The 13,928-nt window shown below is 41.0% G+C and overlaps 1 protein-coding gene across 2 annotated transcripts in view; it reads right to left on the bottom strand.

The window, feature by feature from the left end:
• The window catches only part of TADA1 (transcriptional adaptor 1), a 23,338-nt gene extending 9,410 nt beyond the window's left edge, over window positions 1–13,928 (bottom strand). The window contains exons 1-6 of one of the 2 annotated variants that reach the window (XM_045453084.1): window positions 13,778–13,928; window positions 8,373–8,464; window positions 8,018–8,083; window positions 3,829–3,926; window positions 2,178–2,387; window positions 594–745 (exon numbers count right to left, since the gene is read on the bottom strand). In XM_045453084.1, the coding sequence (XP_045309040.1) occupies window positions 594–745; window positions 2,178–2,387; window positions 3,829–3,926; window positions 8,018–8,083; window positions 8,373–8,464; window positions 13,778–13,851 (692 nt within the window). In that variant the 5' untranslated portion in view covers window positions 13,852–13,928. The remainder of the gene's footprint in view (window positions 1–593; window positions 746–2,177; window positions 2,388–3,828; window positions 3,927–8,017; window positions 8,084–8,372; window positions 8,465–13,777) is intronic. The other variant, XM_045453085.1, reaches the window with a different exon arrangement.

Raw genomic sequence — 13,928 nt, 5'->3', positions numbered from 1 at the left:
AACCCAGGTCATCTCGTAAAGCGAAGACTGAGGACATTAGAAGTCCTGGGAGACCCTCCGTGGAACGTGGACGGAGGAAGCCCAGAGACGGGGACAGGGACCAGGCTGCACACCAGCATGCCAAGAACAACCCGAGGACACCCAACACAGGCCACTCTCTCAAGGTAGAGCTATAGAACCTGGAGGAACACCTCCCACCCCTCCTCCCGCCATCAAGATACCCAACCCTGACCCAACAATCATAGGCCGTGCTTCTGACTGAAAGCCCGCCTCCACAACCAAGCGGGTGCTGCCCCTTATGAGCCCTCAGAACTCCTCACCTCGGGGAACCGCTCCAATCCACCTGAGAAAGTGGGCCCGGGGCGCTTGCCATAACCACATGCGGCAGCCAAACTCTGCGCCCTCACTTGTGACAAGCGATACCAAACTAATTCACTAGTTATCGTGCAAGGATGCAACTTAAAATAAAACTGCACTGCTCTCAAAGGTACCTTAGACTGACAGAAACACAATTATTTAACAGTGGTCTAACACATAATAGTAGTGTACCAGCTAGAAAGGATGGATGCAAAACCACAAGAAACTTCATATACCTTTCTATTAAGCTGTTGTAAGCTACTACGCTATTCTTCAGGTATGGCTGTGGGGTTACGTTACTACCAAAGGCATATTTAAAATGACCATCACGTAACCGATAAGCTTTCCTTCTCGACACAACTGATGTCAATATATCTTTAAGGTGATTCTGTAAAAACAAAGAAAAGAAAAAGAACATGAACTCCTGTTTAAGAGCAAATCATAAAACTTCCATTGACCAAAAAATGTTTCCTAGCATTTAGCAGATGGAGATATGAGACAGGCTAGCATGTGGTGGAACCAAAGTTCACCAAAAGGCCACAGAACCACATCAGAGCAGGAAGGTACGGGAAAGAGAGAGATGCGTTGTTTTTATTTGGTTCTATTTAATAGGTGCTTGCTCTACATGTATTTATTAAAGTTATTTATGGTTTCTAAATTGACTCCTCTCTCAAAAGAGATTTTCAGACGGTTTTAAATAAAAGTACAAAAATAAATACATAAAATTTCTAAAAGGAGGCAAACTACCCTGAAACCTGGTTTAAAATAGGACAAAAAGTTCCAAGATGTCAGATTTATTGGCTACAATGCCCAATCTACTAGAATCCTGCCATAAAAGAACCATGGCTCTCTCAAAAGTCACATACACAACAGATATATAGGAAATAAACCAAAAATTAGGTATTTGATACTTCTTTATGAGAGCCAAGTACACAAGGGATAGAAAGTGTCTGTGAAAATAAAAAGAGCTGATCCCAGCCTGCCATTAATAACAGGTGAGGCAGGATCACCTGTTTCAACTATACCAGTAAGATAATCTCATATCCAGGCCTTCATGATACAATTTGTAATTTCCACACACTGAATTTATTAAATGTGTATAACTTCATGAGATAGCGATTATAATCTTTGAGGTACATGTGAGGAAATGGGAGGCCCCAAGTACTGGAAGAATTACCCAGTATTACCTGACATATCCGTGCACTATAGAACCCAATGCGCATTTTGGCAAATAACTAAATGAATAAAGTGAATGGATAAATGAGTGGGCTGAGAGAAGGATCCTACTGTTTAGACACCAAGTCTAATGCTCCTTAAATGCTGGGACACAACAAAAAACAGTGATTTTCATCGTTAGGATTCTCAATCTCAATTTTTTTCCTTAAAAACTGTGCCGGTGTTAACAAATTAAACACCAAAACACGCCAAAGTGTTATGCCATAAGTAGCCTCTCTGAAAAGCTAACTGAAGGCAACTGCATGGACTATGAGGTGTTTCTCCCCTCAAAAGAAAACAATTCCGGGGTGCCTGGGTGATTCAGTCGGGTAAGGGTCCGACTCTTGATGTCAGCTCAGGTCTTGATCTCAGGATCATGAGTTCAAGCCCCGCAATGGGCTCCACATGGGCATGAAGCCTACTTGAAAAAAAAAAAAAAAGAGAGAGAAAAAGAAAAAGAGGGAAAAAAAAGAAAACAATTTCAATGACGACAATTCTGACATCGGTAATATTTTGATTCTTTTCTTCCAGTACCAACTTTCAACAACACACACAAGCTCGTTACATTCAACCTGTAAAACTGTTTCTGCCACCAGCAAACCAACCTCCACCGCGTAGACAACAGCTGAGACGGCCTCCTCCGTGACGTTGTCCAACCCGTGCTCGTAAGCTGTCACTATCATTCTCCCTTCAAGCTGACCCCGGGTGGGAAGCATCATTGTGTGGGAACAAAGTTTCAACTCATCATCATCTTGGGGATCCTTTGCCACAAACTGCTGGGCTCCCGAGAGGGGATTTTGAGGCTGGAATCTATGCTATGGGCAAGAAAACTTTTCAAAATGATTCATCACAGTGGCAAGTAAGAAGACACGATATATTGGGCTTGAGCTCCCACAAATTAATGCCACCAAAACAATACTACAGGATTTAAAAAAAAAGAAGTCACTCATGCACAAATAATCACAGATTCACACCCATTACATGGTAATAATGAAGACATGAATTAAGGGGAATAATGGTAGTATGCCCAGCAGTTTATTCTATTCAACTGATACCTTGGTGATCACAGAATATACGGCTCTGTGCTAAAAATAACAATTAGGGGAAAGGAGAAGATATAAAACTATTTTCAAACAACTCAGAGCATTCTCAGTATACTTGTAAGTAAGCAGGTTCTGAAAGTAGAAATATATAGTAATACTTCGTTTAAGCTCTAAAAAAAAGCATAGCTAACCAACATAACAGACCTAATAGCAGATATTCCAAGAGAATGCCAGATAGTATAAACTATCTTGCTATCATCTTCTACTTACAATTCTCAACACAGAATCTTGCTAAGACACAGTCATTCTAATTATTTAAAATAGTTTTTCTCAAACTGTTTCCACTCCTAAAACCTCTGCCTCCTCTGGTAGACTCTGACAGCCCATGTGTATTCTCCATCATCAGTGGTAGCTCCTGCTTAAGCTCAACATATGAGATTTAAGAGCGAAAATGGCTTGTCCCTGTTTGAAGTTTGTATTATAAAAGAAACATTGGTTGTTTTTTCCATTGTCCAAGTATAAAACTGTATTTTATATCAAATATCCCTTTTTAAACTAAGGTATGCCTCTCTAGAGGTACTGATGCCCTCCATATTGAATAGTATCGATAGAAAACACAGAGCAAAGGTAGAAATGAATGTTTGTTGATGTTAATCAATAAAGCTATCAACACCCAGTCAAACCTATAAAAGGAAGACTTTTGGGAAATTGTTCCCCAAATACAAAAGGAAAAAACAATTTATCCTAAAATGTTTGCAAATTTTATGGCCAAATGCCTTCATGACTTCTCTGCTGATTCCAAAAGGCTCAGGGCCTAGCTGGGCATCGCCAGGATCCTGCCAGAGGCCTCCAGGCCTCCTGGAGCCGTGGAACAGAAGTCTTCAATGTAAGAAGCATTCCAGAAAAAGATTTAAGAGGAGAAATAATACAGGCATACTTTTTGAGTCATTAAAAAATCGTTAGGTACTAATGAAGACATATTCATATTTATGCAGTAACAAACTAGAATTATAAAAATTCAGACACCTGGGACTCACACTCTTTGAGACTCTTGTCAACCTCAAATATAATAACACCTTTCTTCCCCAAATCATGCCCTCCTTTTTTTCAACTCTACTACCAGTATTTTAAGATTTATTTAAAAACTAAAGCCCGTTCCATCACACCAGCACTTAAATCGGTTGTTACCAAGATCTACTGGAGAACAACCTACGTCAAATTTCTGACGAACAGAAGAAAGCTTTTTCTTTCCCTTTGGTTTTCCAGGTTTAGCTGCAGAACCCCCCGTCCAGGGTAAAGATCCAGCACCCTCTGTAAGACAGAAAAATAACCATAAGAGAAAACAGAGACAGTTGTCAACTGTTGTGTTTGGTTTCATTATAGGCTAAAAAAGTATGGAATGCTCAAGTAATGAAAATAATCAATGCTGAAATTCAGATCTTCTCTATTTCTCCAGGCAAAATTATGAATTCTCTCAAATCACATTTTTTTCTAGCTGTAACCAAAATTATTCCTTTAGGAAGGCAAATTTGTTCTTCATATTTTAAATTAATGTTTATTGGGTGTTTTGTTTGCTTTATTAGTAGCATTATAAGTAGAATTACCAAAGTAGGACAAAATTTTCTAGTTCAAGATGGTGAACTGAGCACATGAATGTATCTCACCTCTCTTTCTAGACCCTACTAAAAAAAGGTAATAGCAGAAAGTAAACAGCACACATCCACAACTGAGATAGAAAGGAAATTGAAACAAGATGAGATGTCAACAAATTTCAACAATGGGCTAAAAAGGTGTTCACTCACATGGAGACACACAGAAGCCATAACCTAGGCTAGGCAAGGTTCGGAAATGAGGTGGAAACAAGTTAACCTGCAGAGCAGAAATCCACAAAGAATCTGGATTTGGAGAAGGTGAGTACAGTGGAAACCAGGGAGGGGTCAGTGAAGCCAAAAACAAGATCAATGGAGGGTCTACATTCAAAAGTCGTCTACACAAACCCCTTCCCCCTCACCACTAGCAGTGGGCTCAGTACAAAACAAAAATGCAGGGTCTCTTATTCAAACATTTAGAATTTCAAGGCAACCACAGTTGAGCACTAAGCCAAGCGTGGGGCCCTTCTGAGTTCACAGGCAGTTCACAGGCCCCGGAGCCAGCCCTGCTCTCTCCCATACATAGCACAGTATTTACAATGGCAGGGGGATGCTGTTGGGGGGTATGGAGGACAAGAGAGTGGAGAACTCTCCTCTAGTTAAACTGGACCAAATTTCTGGGATTTACTAAGGTGGTTGATATGGATATTGACACCCTAGAGCACAGCTCTCTGCATGCTGGCATGAGGATCCCCAGTTTAGCTGGCCTCCTGTCAGCTCAGTCTACAGCAAAACCCCCACACAACTGTATACTTCATTCTTAAATGTGAATCACCCGACATTTGATGACAATCTATAACAGAATAAGAAAGACCCAGATAAACAAACAGAAATAGAAGTCCTAGATTAAAGAAAATAGAAGTCCTAGATTAAATAATTCAGGGGCACCTAGGTGGCTCATTCGGTTGAGCGTCCGACTTCGGCTCAGGTCATGATCTCACAGCTTGTGAGTTCGAGCCCTGCATCGCACTCTGTGCTGACAGCTCGGAGCCTGGAGCCTGGAGCCTGCTTCGGATTCTGTGTCTCCCCTCTCTCTGCCCCTCACCTACTCGCGTTCTGTCTCTGTCTCTCTCAAAAATAAATAAACATTAAACAAAAATTTTTTTAAATAATTCAAGCAACACGGACTTCAAAAATACTTTCTAACTGGTATATTCAGAGAAGCCTGAAAAGACGTGTGTCCATAAAACAAAAAGAAGGTATTATAAAAATTGCTGAATTAAAGAATGCATTGGGCAGAAAGGCTGAAAGAACTGAGGAAATCTCATAAAGCATAAGCTAGATGTCTAAAATCAGTAAACCCAGAAAGAGATTGAAGCTCCAATGAGGAGCTAGCAAAGTCCTACCAGAAGAACAAAAAACAAAGTAGTTGTCTTTGAGAAAAGTCTAGAAGTGGGAAGAAGCTTTTCATTATAAGACCTTCTGTATGATTTCTAACCATGAGCACATTTATATATAGTATTAAAGAAAAACAATCAAAGCAATTCAAGCTCATTACAGTACACTTGAAAAAAACTACACCCCAAAATTTTTATACGAAAAAAAAAAAACATCATCTTAGCAAAAACATTATTTCCGTTTTGATGTTTTTTTGAAGAATGAGTTTTTAAAGCTTTGAAAAAAAAAATACTCCAAGTTCATCAGTTAAAAAAGGGCTGTTTGGACACTTACCATGATGAGCACTGAGTCATGTACAGAATTGCTGAATCGCTATATTGTACCCCTGAAACTAAACTCTGTATGTTAACTACACTGGAATTACAAAAAAACAAAAACAAAAAACAAAACAACCTGTTAGGGAAGTCAAGCTCTTCTCTCCACCGCTTTAAATGTCTCTGGTACATCCAGGTCTCACTGATGAGGTCAGCCAATCTTAGAAGATTCCCAAAGAAACCCACCGCTGCTGGATGGCCCAGATGCTAGGTGATGCCACCGATGTGTGGCCAACACACTCCAGGCAAGGAAGCAAAGCTTGGTGAGTCAGGCCTGACTGACAACCAGGACAGCTTTCCAGCGGCGGGCAGATTTAGGGGTGGATCCAACACTTCCATCCACTGGCTGGGTTATTTCTCTATCAAACCCCCAAAATGTATTTCCTCAAAATGAAATTAATAGTTGCTGGCAACAAAGAGATGATTTGTATTAAAAGTAAAATATAGAAATGTAGTTCTTCGTACTTGCGGGTGGGTTTTCTGTTTTCCTAAGCTAGGTGGGAAAGATGATTTTTAATAATATTATTGATCGAGTGACCGCTGTGTAACAGACACTTTGCATTCTTTTTAATCCTCACAGCAACTCTTCAGGGTAGGTATTAGCCTCTTTATAGATTAGCAAACCAACTTCAGAGAAAACAAAATGAAAGAAAAAGCAAAACAGAGAGGGAGGCAAACCATAAATACAGAGAAAATATATTTTAAATACAGAGAACAAACTGAGGTTTGCTGGAGGGGAGGTGGGTGGGGGGATGGGTTAGGTGGGGGGATGGGCATTAAGGAGGGCACTTTTGGGGATGAGCACTGGGTGTCATATGTTAAGAGATTAATCACTGGGTTCTACTCCTGAAGCCAAGACTACACTGTATGCTAACTAACTTGAATTTAAAAGAAAGAAGAAGGAAGGAAGGAAGGAAGGAAGGAAGGAAGGAAGGAAGGAAGGAAGGAAGGAAGGAAGGAAGGAAAGAAAGAAAGAAAGAAAGAAAGAAAGAAAGAAAGAAAGAAAGAAAGAAAGAAAGAAAAGGAAAGAAAGAAAGAAAACAAAGAAAGGTTTTTAATCAATGATCAACACAATCACCACAGGCCCTTTAAAAACAACAACAACAGGGGTGCCTGGGTGGCGCAGTCGGTTAAGCGTCCGACTTCAGCCAGGTCACGATCTCGCGGTCCGTGAGTTCGAGCCCCGCGTCGGGCTCTGGGCTGATGGCTCGGAGCCTGGAGCCTGTTTCCGATTCTGTGTCTCCCTCTCTCTCTGCCCCTCCCCCGTTCATGCTCTGTCTCTCTCTGTCCCAAAAATAAATAAACGTTGAAAAAAAAAAAAAAAAAAAACAACAACAAAAAATTCAACTTAATCTACAGTAGGCGGTACCTACAAATCGAAGTTTTTAACAACAGTTCAGGATAAGTTTTATTGTGAGGCAAATTGTTTAATGTATTTAATCATTCATTTTTGACTACTTGATTAAAATAAGATGGATGAAAGAAGTACCTTGTACCACTTAAACTCCAAACAATTTGGGATAAAGGGGTCATTGTTTCTACCTATACCTAATTAGGTTGAAGTGACAGATTTAGCTTCTACCTACCTCCCCAACGTGCTGAAGCTCTAACCTTCCAGGTGCTGGTATCTTACTTGAGAATACAACTGAAAGCCCAGGTTCTCACCACATGTTGTGGTTTCCCCTCCACCTAACCCTAACTCACCTTCCCTGCCTCTATGGAAACCCTCGTCTAATACCAGCTGCCCTCAAGTTTCTTCACCCTGACTGCCCACCCACTTCCTCACTTGTCTGTCATTTAAGTAATCTAAAATGCAGCTGAGTGCACAGTAAAGACCAAAGTCAACATAAGCACAGGGAAATCACCTGCTTTACCCAGGTTCTACAAAACAATCTGCACCTACATAATAAATTTTTTCTTGTGAGCACTTCAAAGAACATGTCGTTTGCACACAACAGATGTGTCTGTTAACGGAAGCGAAAGCCCAGGGCTCTGATGGCTCTGTTGACTGACATCCCTGGAAGTACTTCCGCTCCCTTACCTGGGGTAGACACCAAAATCTGACAGCGCGTAAGAATAGCCAGGAGGAAATCGTTGTGAGAATGGACTGAAAAAGGGAAGATTGTCACAAGTCAAATACAAAATATTTACAACATAAGGAAACCATTATTTGACTCTGGATATCCCCTACCCTGCCATTCTTTACACTTTATTTGAAATATCCATATTATTAAAATAATCTTACACACCATTAAAAACCCCATTTTATTTTTTTAAGTGAAAAGACTTACTGCAAAATTTGCTGCAATTTATTATTGCAGTTATTTATTTGCAATTTATTGCAAATCTGGGAAAACTTCAAAATAGTAAAATAACTCCCCAGATAATTATTTTACCATTATCCTGCGTGAGAAGTCTATGAGCTTCAAGGTCAAACTCTTCTTTGCTGATCTTCTGCTTGAACCACAACTTTAAGTTAGCCCAGTATCTGCAGAGACAGAAGCAGTATTAAGAACCAAGGATTTTGCTCCTTTCCCAAGTTTACCGTACCTGCTCCAAAACCCAGGGAAGGAAATTTTGCATTCCCCACCATATGGGCAGAGTTGTGCATCTCCCCCCAAATTTATATGCTGAAGCCCTTGACCCCCAGCACCCAGGACGTTAAAGAGGTGATTAAATTAAAATGACCTCTGGGGCGCCTGGGTGGCGCAGTCGGTTAAGCGTCCGACTTCAGCCAGGTCACGATCTCGCGGTCCGGGAGTTCGAGCCCCGCGTCGGGCTCTGGGCTGATGGCTCAGAGCCTGGAGCCTGTTTCCGATTCTGTGTCTCCCTCTCTCTCTGCCCCTCCCCCGTTCATGCTCTGTCTCTCTCTGTCCCAAAAATAAATAAACGTTGAAAAAAAAAATAAATAAAAATAAAATAAAATAAAATAAAATGACCTCTTTAGGGTGGGCCCTAAACCAATGTGATGGGTGTCCTTAGTAAGAAGACATTAGGACTGTGACACACACACAGACCAGACAGTAGCTATCTATAAGCCAAAGGCAGAGGCCTCAGAAAAAACAACCCTGCTGAAGGGTGTTGTCAGACTTCCTTGATGTCAGACTTCCAGCATCCAGAACTATGAGAAAACAAATTTCTATTGTTTAATCCACCCCATCTGTCGTATTTTGTTACCACGGCCCTTGAAAACTAATACACCTAGGAATCAGAATACTGACAGAAGGGGGCGCCTGCCTGGCTCAGTTCGTAGAGCCTGTGACTCTTGATCTCACAGGGCCGCGAGTTCAAGGCCCATGTTGGGTGTGGAGCCTACTTAATAAGAAAAAAGGAAAAAAAAAAAAGAGTATCAACAGAAGAAAAAGGAAGAAAAGTTTTTCCCCAAAAGGGACTGACAGGTTGTCACATAATTGGATTCACAAATCCTTTAGCCAAAACCACAGCTGTACCCTTCCTTCCTCACTGCTGCCTTTCTAAAAGACCTATCCTCCAGAATCTTACATTTAATATTTATATTTTAAAAGTATTATTATTGGGGCGCCTGGGTGGCTCAGTCAGTTAAGCGGCTGACTTCGGCTCAAGTCATGATCTCGCGGTCCGTGAGTTCGAGCCCCGCGTCGGGCTCTGTGCTGACAGCTCAGAGCCTGGAGCCTGTTTCAGATTCGGTGTCTCCCTCTCTCTGACCCTCCCCCATTCATGCTCTGTCTCTCTGTCTCAAAGATAAATAAACGTTAAAAAAATTTTTTTTTTAAATAAAAGTATTATTATTAAAAGTGTTAACTTTTAAATATTAATTTCAAATACACTAATTTTCCAATTATTAACTACAGTTAATAATACTGTATTGTATATTTGAAAGTTGCTAAGAGTAGATCTTAAAAGTTTTCATAAATAAAAAAGTTCTCATAAGAATTTTTATATATCGTGACAGATGTTAACTAGACTTACTGTGGTGATCATTTTGCAATATATACATGTATTGAATAACTGTTGTATACCTGAAACCAATATAATGTTATATGTCCATCATACCCCAATAAAAAAAAAGATTTATATTTTAAAAAGTATATGTGTTTTATGGGTTGGGAAGTGGTCATTAATACTGATCCTGGTAACCTCTTTCCTTTCAGATGATCTCAAGTTTTAATCTAACTGGCTGAAGTAATGAGTTTCTAAAACACCTCACCACAATGAAAATACCGTGGATATGAGAAACTTAGTGGTTTGTAAAGTGAAAACCAACCACTAATCATAAAAATCACTAGTTACCTGGCAGGAAAAAACACAATGATTTGATCCCTTTATACCTTAACAACAGTATTAGAGATAGGAGTAAAATATGACTTCTCACATCCACAGCCCTTGATTCAGTGCTGAAAGAAGCTGCTCTTTGTTCATGAAACAATTAAAAATTACTCAGGACACGTCTTACAATCACTTTCAATTCACACTTAGCTACTTTCTAATGCTAATTTGAGTTCCTAACAGAGGAAAAAAAAGAAAAAAGATTTCTAAAGAAGACGGTCTGATGCTCTCACTGCCTTATACCCTCGCAGGTCCTCTCCTGTACACAGATTAGCTTCAATTCACCTTAGTATGTAACTCTGTATGTAACTGGCTATGTGTGCCCATCACTGCAAGCAAAGCTTTGGGTTCACACGCATTTTTTTTTCCCCAGGAGAAAACCTATAGCTTTAACAGGGTCAACGTTGCCCAAGACCCATTTCACTCAATAGCAAAATGTTTAGTTTTAGAGCTTGGCATGACTTTTCACCTGATATTCACACACTCGTTAGTCAATAATAACTTCCCAACAACGGACACTTAAATGTTTTGGTTTTTTTTTTTAAGGATGCAGGAACTATTATGAAATGAAATAAAGCTCCACAGGAAAAAAAAGTATTTTCCCGTCCCATTCTATCCAACAAAAGAGGGCAGTGACATGAGACAGCTTCATTATTTAAAAGCCCTGGGCCACTATTTTATAAGAAAGGTGCAAATATATCCATATTTTGAGGGTGAACTTATTCCAGAAGTAAAACAAGCCTCTACCAGGAAGTTCTACCAACACGATGCTACCTATCTCCTCTAATGGCAAACTTTCCAGCCGTACCCCTTCCAAGATTCAGAAGACCTGCTCCCCAATCCTGGTGCCTATGTTAACTTGCAATTAACTAACAAATGACTGCTTTCCTCAAAAGAATTGAGAACAAAGTTAGTTAACCTCTATGAAGGTGAGGATGATGGGTGACAAGTTTAAGTGGGTCAGACTAGGAAGCACTGGGGACACCTGCAGTAAACTAAAGAACATATGATCGAGTCACCAAAAAATTCAACACCTATTTAAACCGGACACTCCTTGGGTACTATACAAAGGAAATTAGCTAGTAAAGGCCATGTCTTTTCTAGAAGCTGGTGTGGGCATGCAACCTAACATAAGAGACATTCGGACCCTAGATAAATTGAACACAACTCTTCTCTGGGGTCCTTATACACTTTCTCTGTTTTACCTACCACCAAGGACCATGTTTAAATGGTCAGGTTATATATAAACCAAAGCATACTACTCATGAAGAAATATGAGAAATTACTGGATGGCAACATTACAGAGTATTAAACCAAGAGGCACTTTTTAAGGAGCAGGAGAAAAAGACAATGAAAGAATGGAAAAACAAATGCAAAACAACACTGTACCACTAACTACTCATGGCACAAAAGCATATTTTGATTACATTGTTAGTGGAGATTTACACTACAGATACGTCAAATTTAGCTTTACCATCTGTATTTGACCAACATCTGAGAGCCAGCATTGGCCTTTATAGGACAAATAGGGAATACTAACTTCAAATTTCTGGCAAACCTGTGTGGTAAGTGTGGGATCATAGAAGTCACCATCACATCTAATCAGTAAATTATACACACAAGCCAGGTCTTTCAGATTTATTATAGTTCGGAAACACTCACTTTCAGATATTCGTAAGCATCCTAGACGTAACAGAGTAAAAGTCAACTGTGCTTAAAAATGTAAATTTTAGCCGTCAGTATTGCCTATTAAAGTAACTAATAATTTCCAATTAATTAAATAAGCAAAGAAATAGACTGACAGCAAACATGACTATTAAAACATAATTTTAGGTAGGGGCGCCTGGGTGGCTCAGTCAGTCAAGCGTCCAACTTCAGCTCAGGTCATGATCTCATGGTTCGAGAGTTTGAGCCCCGCATTGGGCTCTGTGCTGACAGCTCAGAGCCTGGAGCCTGCTTCAGATTCTGTGTCTCCCTCTCTCTCTCTGCCCCTCTCCTGTTCACTCGCTCGCTTGCTCTCTCTCTCACAAAAATAAATTAAAATTAAAAAAAAATTTTTTTAAAACATAGTTTTAGGTAGAACATTTTATCTTTGGGAGTCAATAAATGTTCACAAAAAATTAAATAATTATGCCAAAACAACAATTTTAATTCTAGCATTTGTAGAAATTTGATTTATTGACGTTCATAAAATAAACTTTAAGAATTATATTTTGTTTTTAGTTATTCTGTTTAGGCCATGAGTGTTTCAAGAAGTCTTACATGGGAATTCTGCATATCTTGCTAGGATAAAAAGCAGAATGTCAACTCCACTACCCCAAAATTTCACAAGAAGGAAAAACTCCACAAAAATCATGTATGACATCCAAGTAACTTCAATCTAGTCATACTAAAGAATATAAAGAAAAAGATGAGAAGAAACCTTGCCCCGCCAGCAACATGATATTTAAGTGAGCATCTACTGAGTAAGCAAATGTGTGGAATATCACAGAAGTCATCTAGCAGCAACCACATAGGCATTAGAATTTTAAACATTTAAAATTTGCTACTTATAGCTTTGGAAAATAAAATTATAATAATATTTTCCAACTCGTTCTTGTATGTCAGAAATACATTATCTGGCTTCAGCCTTGGCTGAATTATTGATTTTACATCCCGCCATTCAGCATCTGACCTCTGATTGTTTACTCGGTCCCCTGCTATAACCTAGGTCTGGCTGGGCGCTTGTTCCTTTGGAACCCCTTGTAGGGTATCAGAGCCAGGAATCAGACACTGGGGGTCTAGTGACTTTTGAAGGGTTACGTAACCTCTCTAGATCTCAGTCGTCTCATCTATCAAATGGGAATAATAATTGTATCCACCTCACATCTCTGTTGTGAGGCTTAGATGAAATGGTACATTGAGAGTGCTTAAAAGGTGTTCAATTAATGTCCACTACCGCGATCATCACTATAACTGCAGCGATGTTCGGTGACTTATCTTAAACGTAGGGTCTATCCACCTTCCGAAACTACTCTCCATGTTCTTTCTTAAACGCAGTGTCTACGCATCACCCGACCTCAATGAACTTCCGCCTCCAGGAAGCCCTCCAGGGTCCGGCCGCCGCGCGCGGTGCCTACTCCAGCCGGGGCGCGTCGGGCTCCGGGTCACTCGGCCCGGGGCAGGCCTCACGCGAACCGAACTCTGAGAGGGGCCTGCAACCGTTCGGTAGTCCCTTGGGCGTGGAACGCGCCTCTCCCGCCCCACCCAGAGCAGAGAGCCCCGGGCGAATGCGCCCGCCCGAGTCCCGAGGGAGCCAGGGAGGCCGGCCCGTCCAGCTGAGCGAGTCCGGGTTCCGCACCCGGAGCCGGCCGAGAAACCCAGAGGCCCCGCCACCCGCGACGCGAGGCAACACAGGCCTCGGAGCGGCGGGAGGCGTCTCCAGGGTGGGTCGGCAGCCCGAAGCCTGAGGAGGAGCGGCGCGGAGACCCGGAGGCTGCGCCAGGACAGCTCTTACTGTTTCACGTTGTCCCCTAGGGCCTCGCTCAAGTTCTTCTTGGCCGCCTCCAGCTCGCTCACAAAGGTCGCCATTGCTCCCCACGTCTCAGCCCGACCGCAGACCGCTCTGCCACAGTGACCAACAACCGAAAAACCAATTCGGTGAGAGC

The sequence above is a fragment of the Leopardus geoffroyi genome, chromosome C3, assembly GCF_018350155.1.
Source record: "Leopardus geoffroyi isolate Oge1 chromosome C3, O.geoffroyi_Oge1_pat1.0, whole genome shotgun sequence".
NCBI classification, from domain to species: Eukaryota; Metazoa; Chordata; class Mammalia; order Carnivora; family Felidae; genus Leopardus; species Leopardus geoffroyi.
Note: the sequence above shows the minus strand (reverse complement) of the source record. Positions and strands in the feature narration are given on the sequence as shown.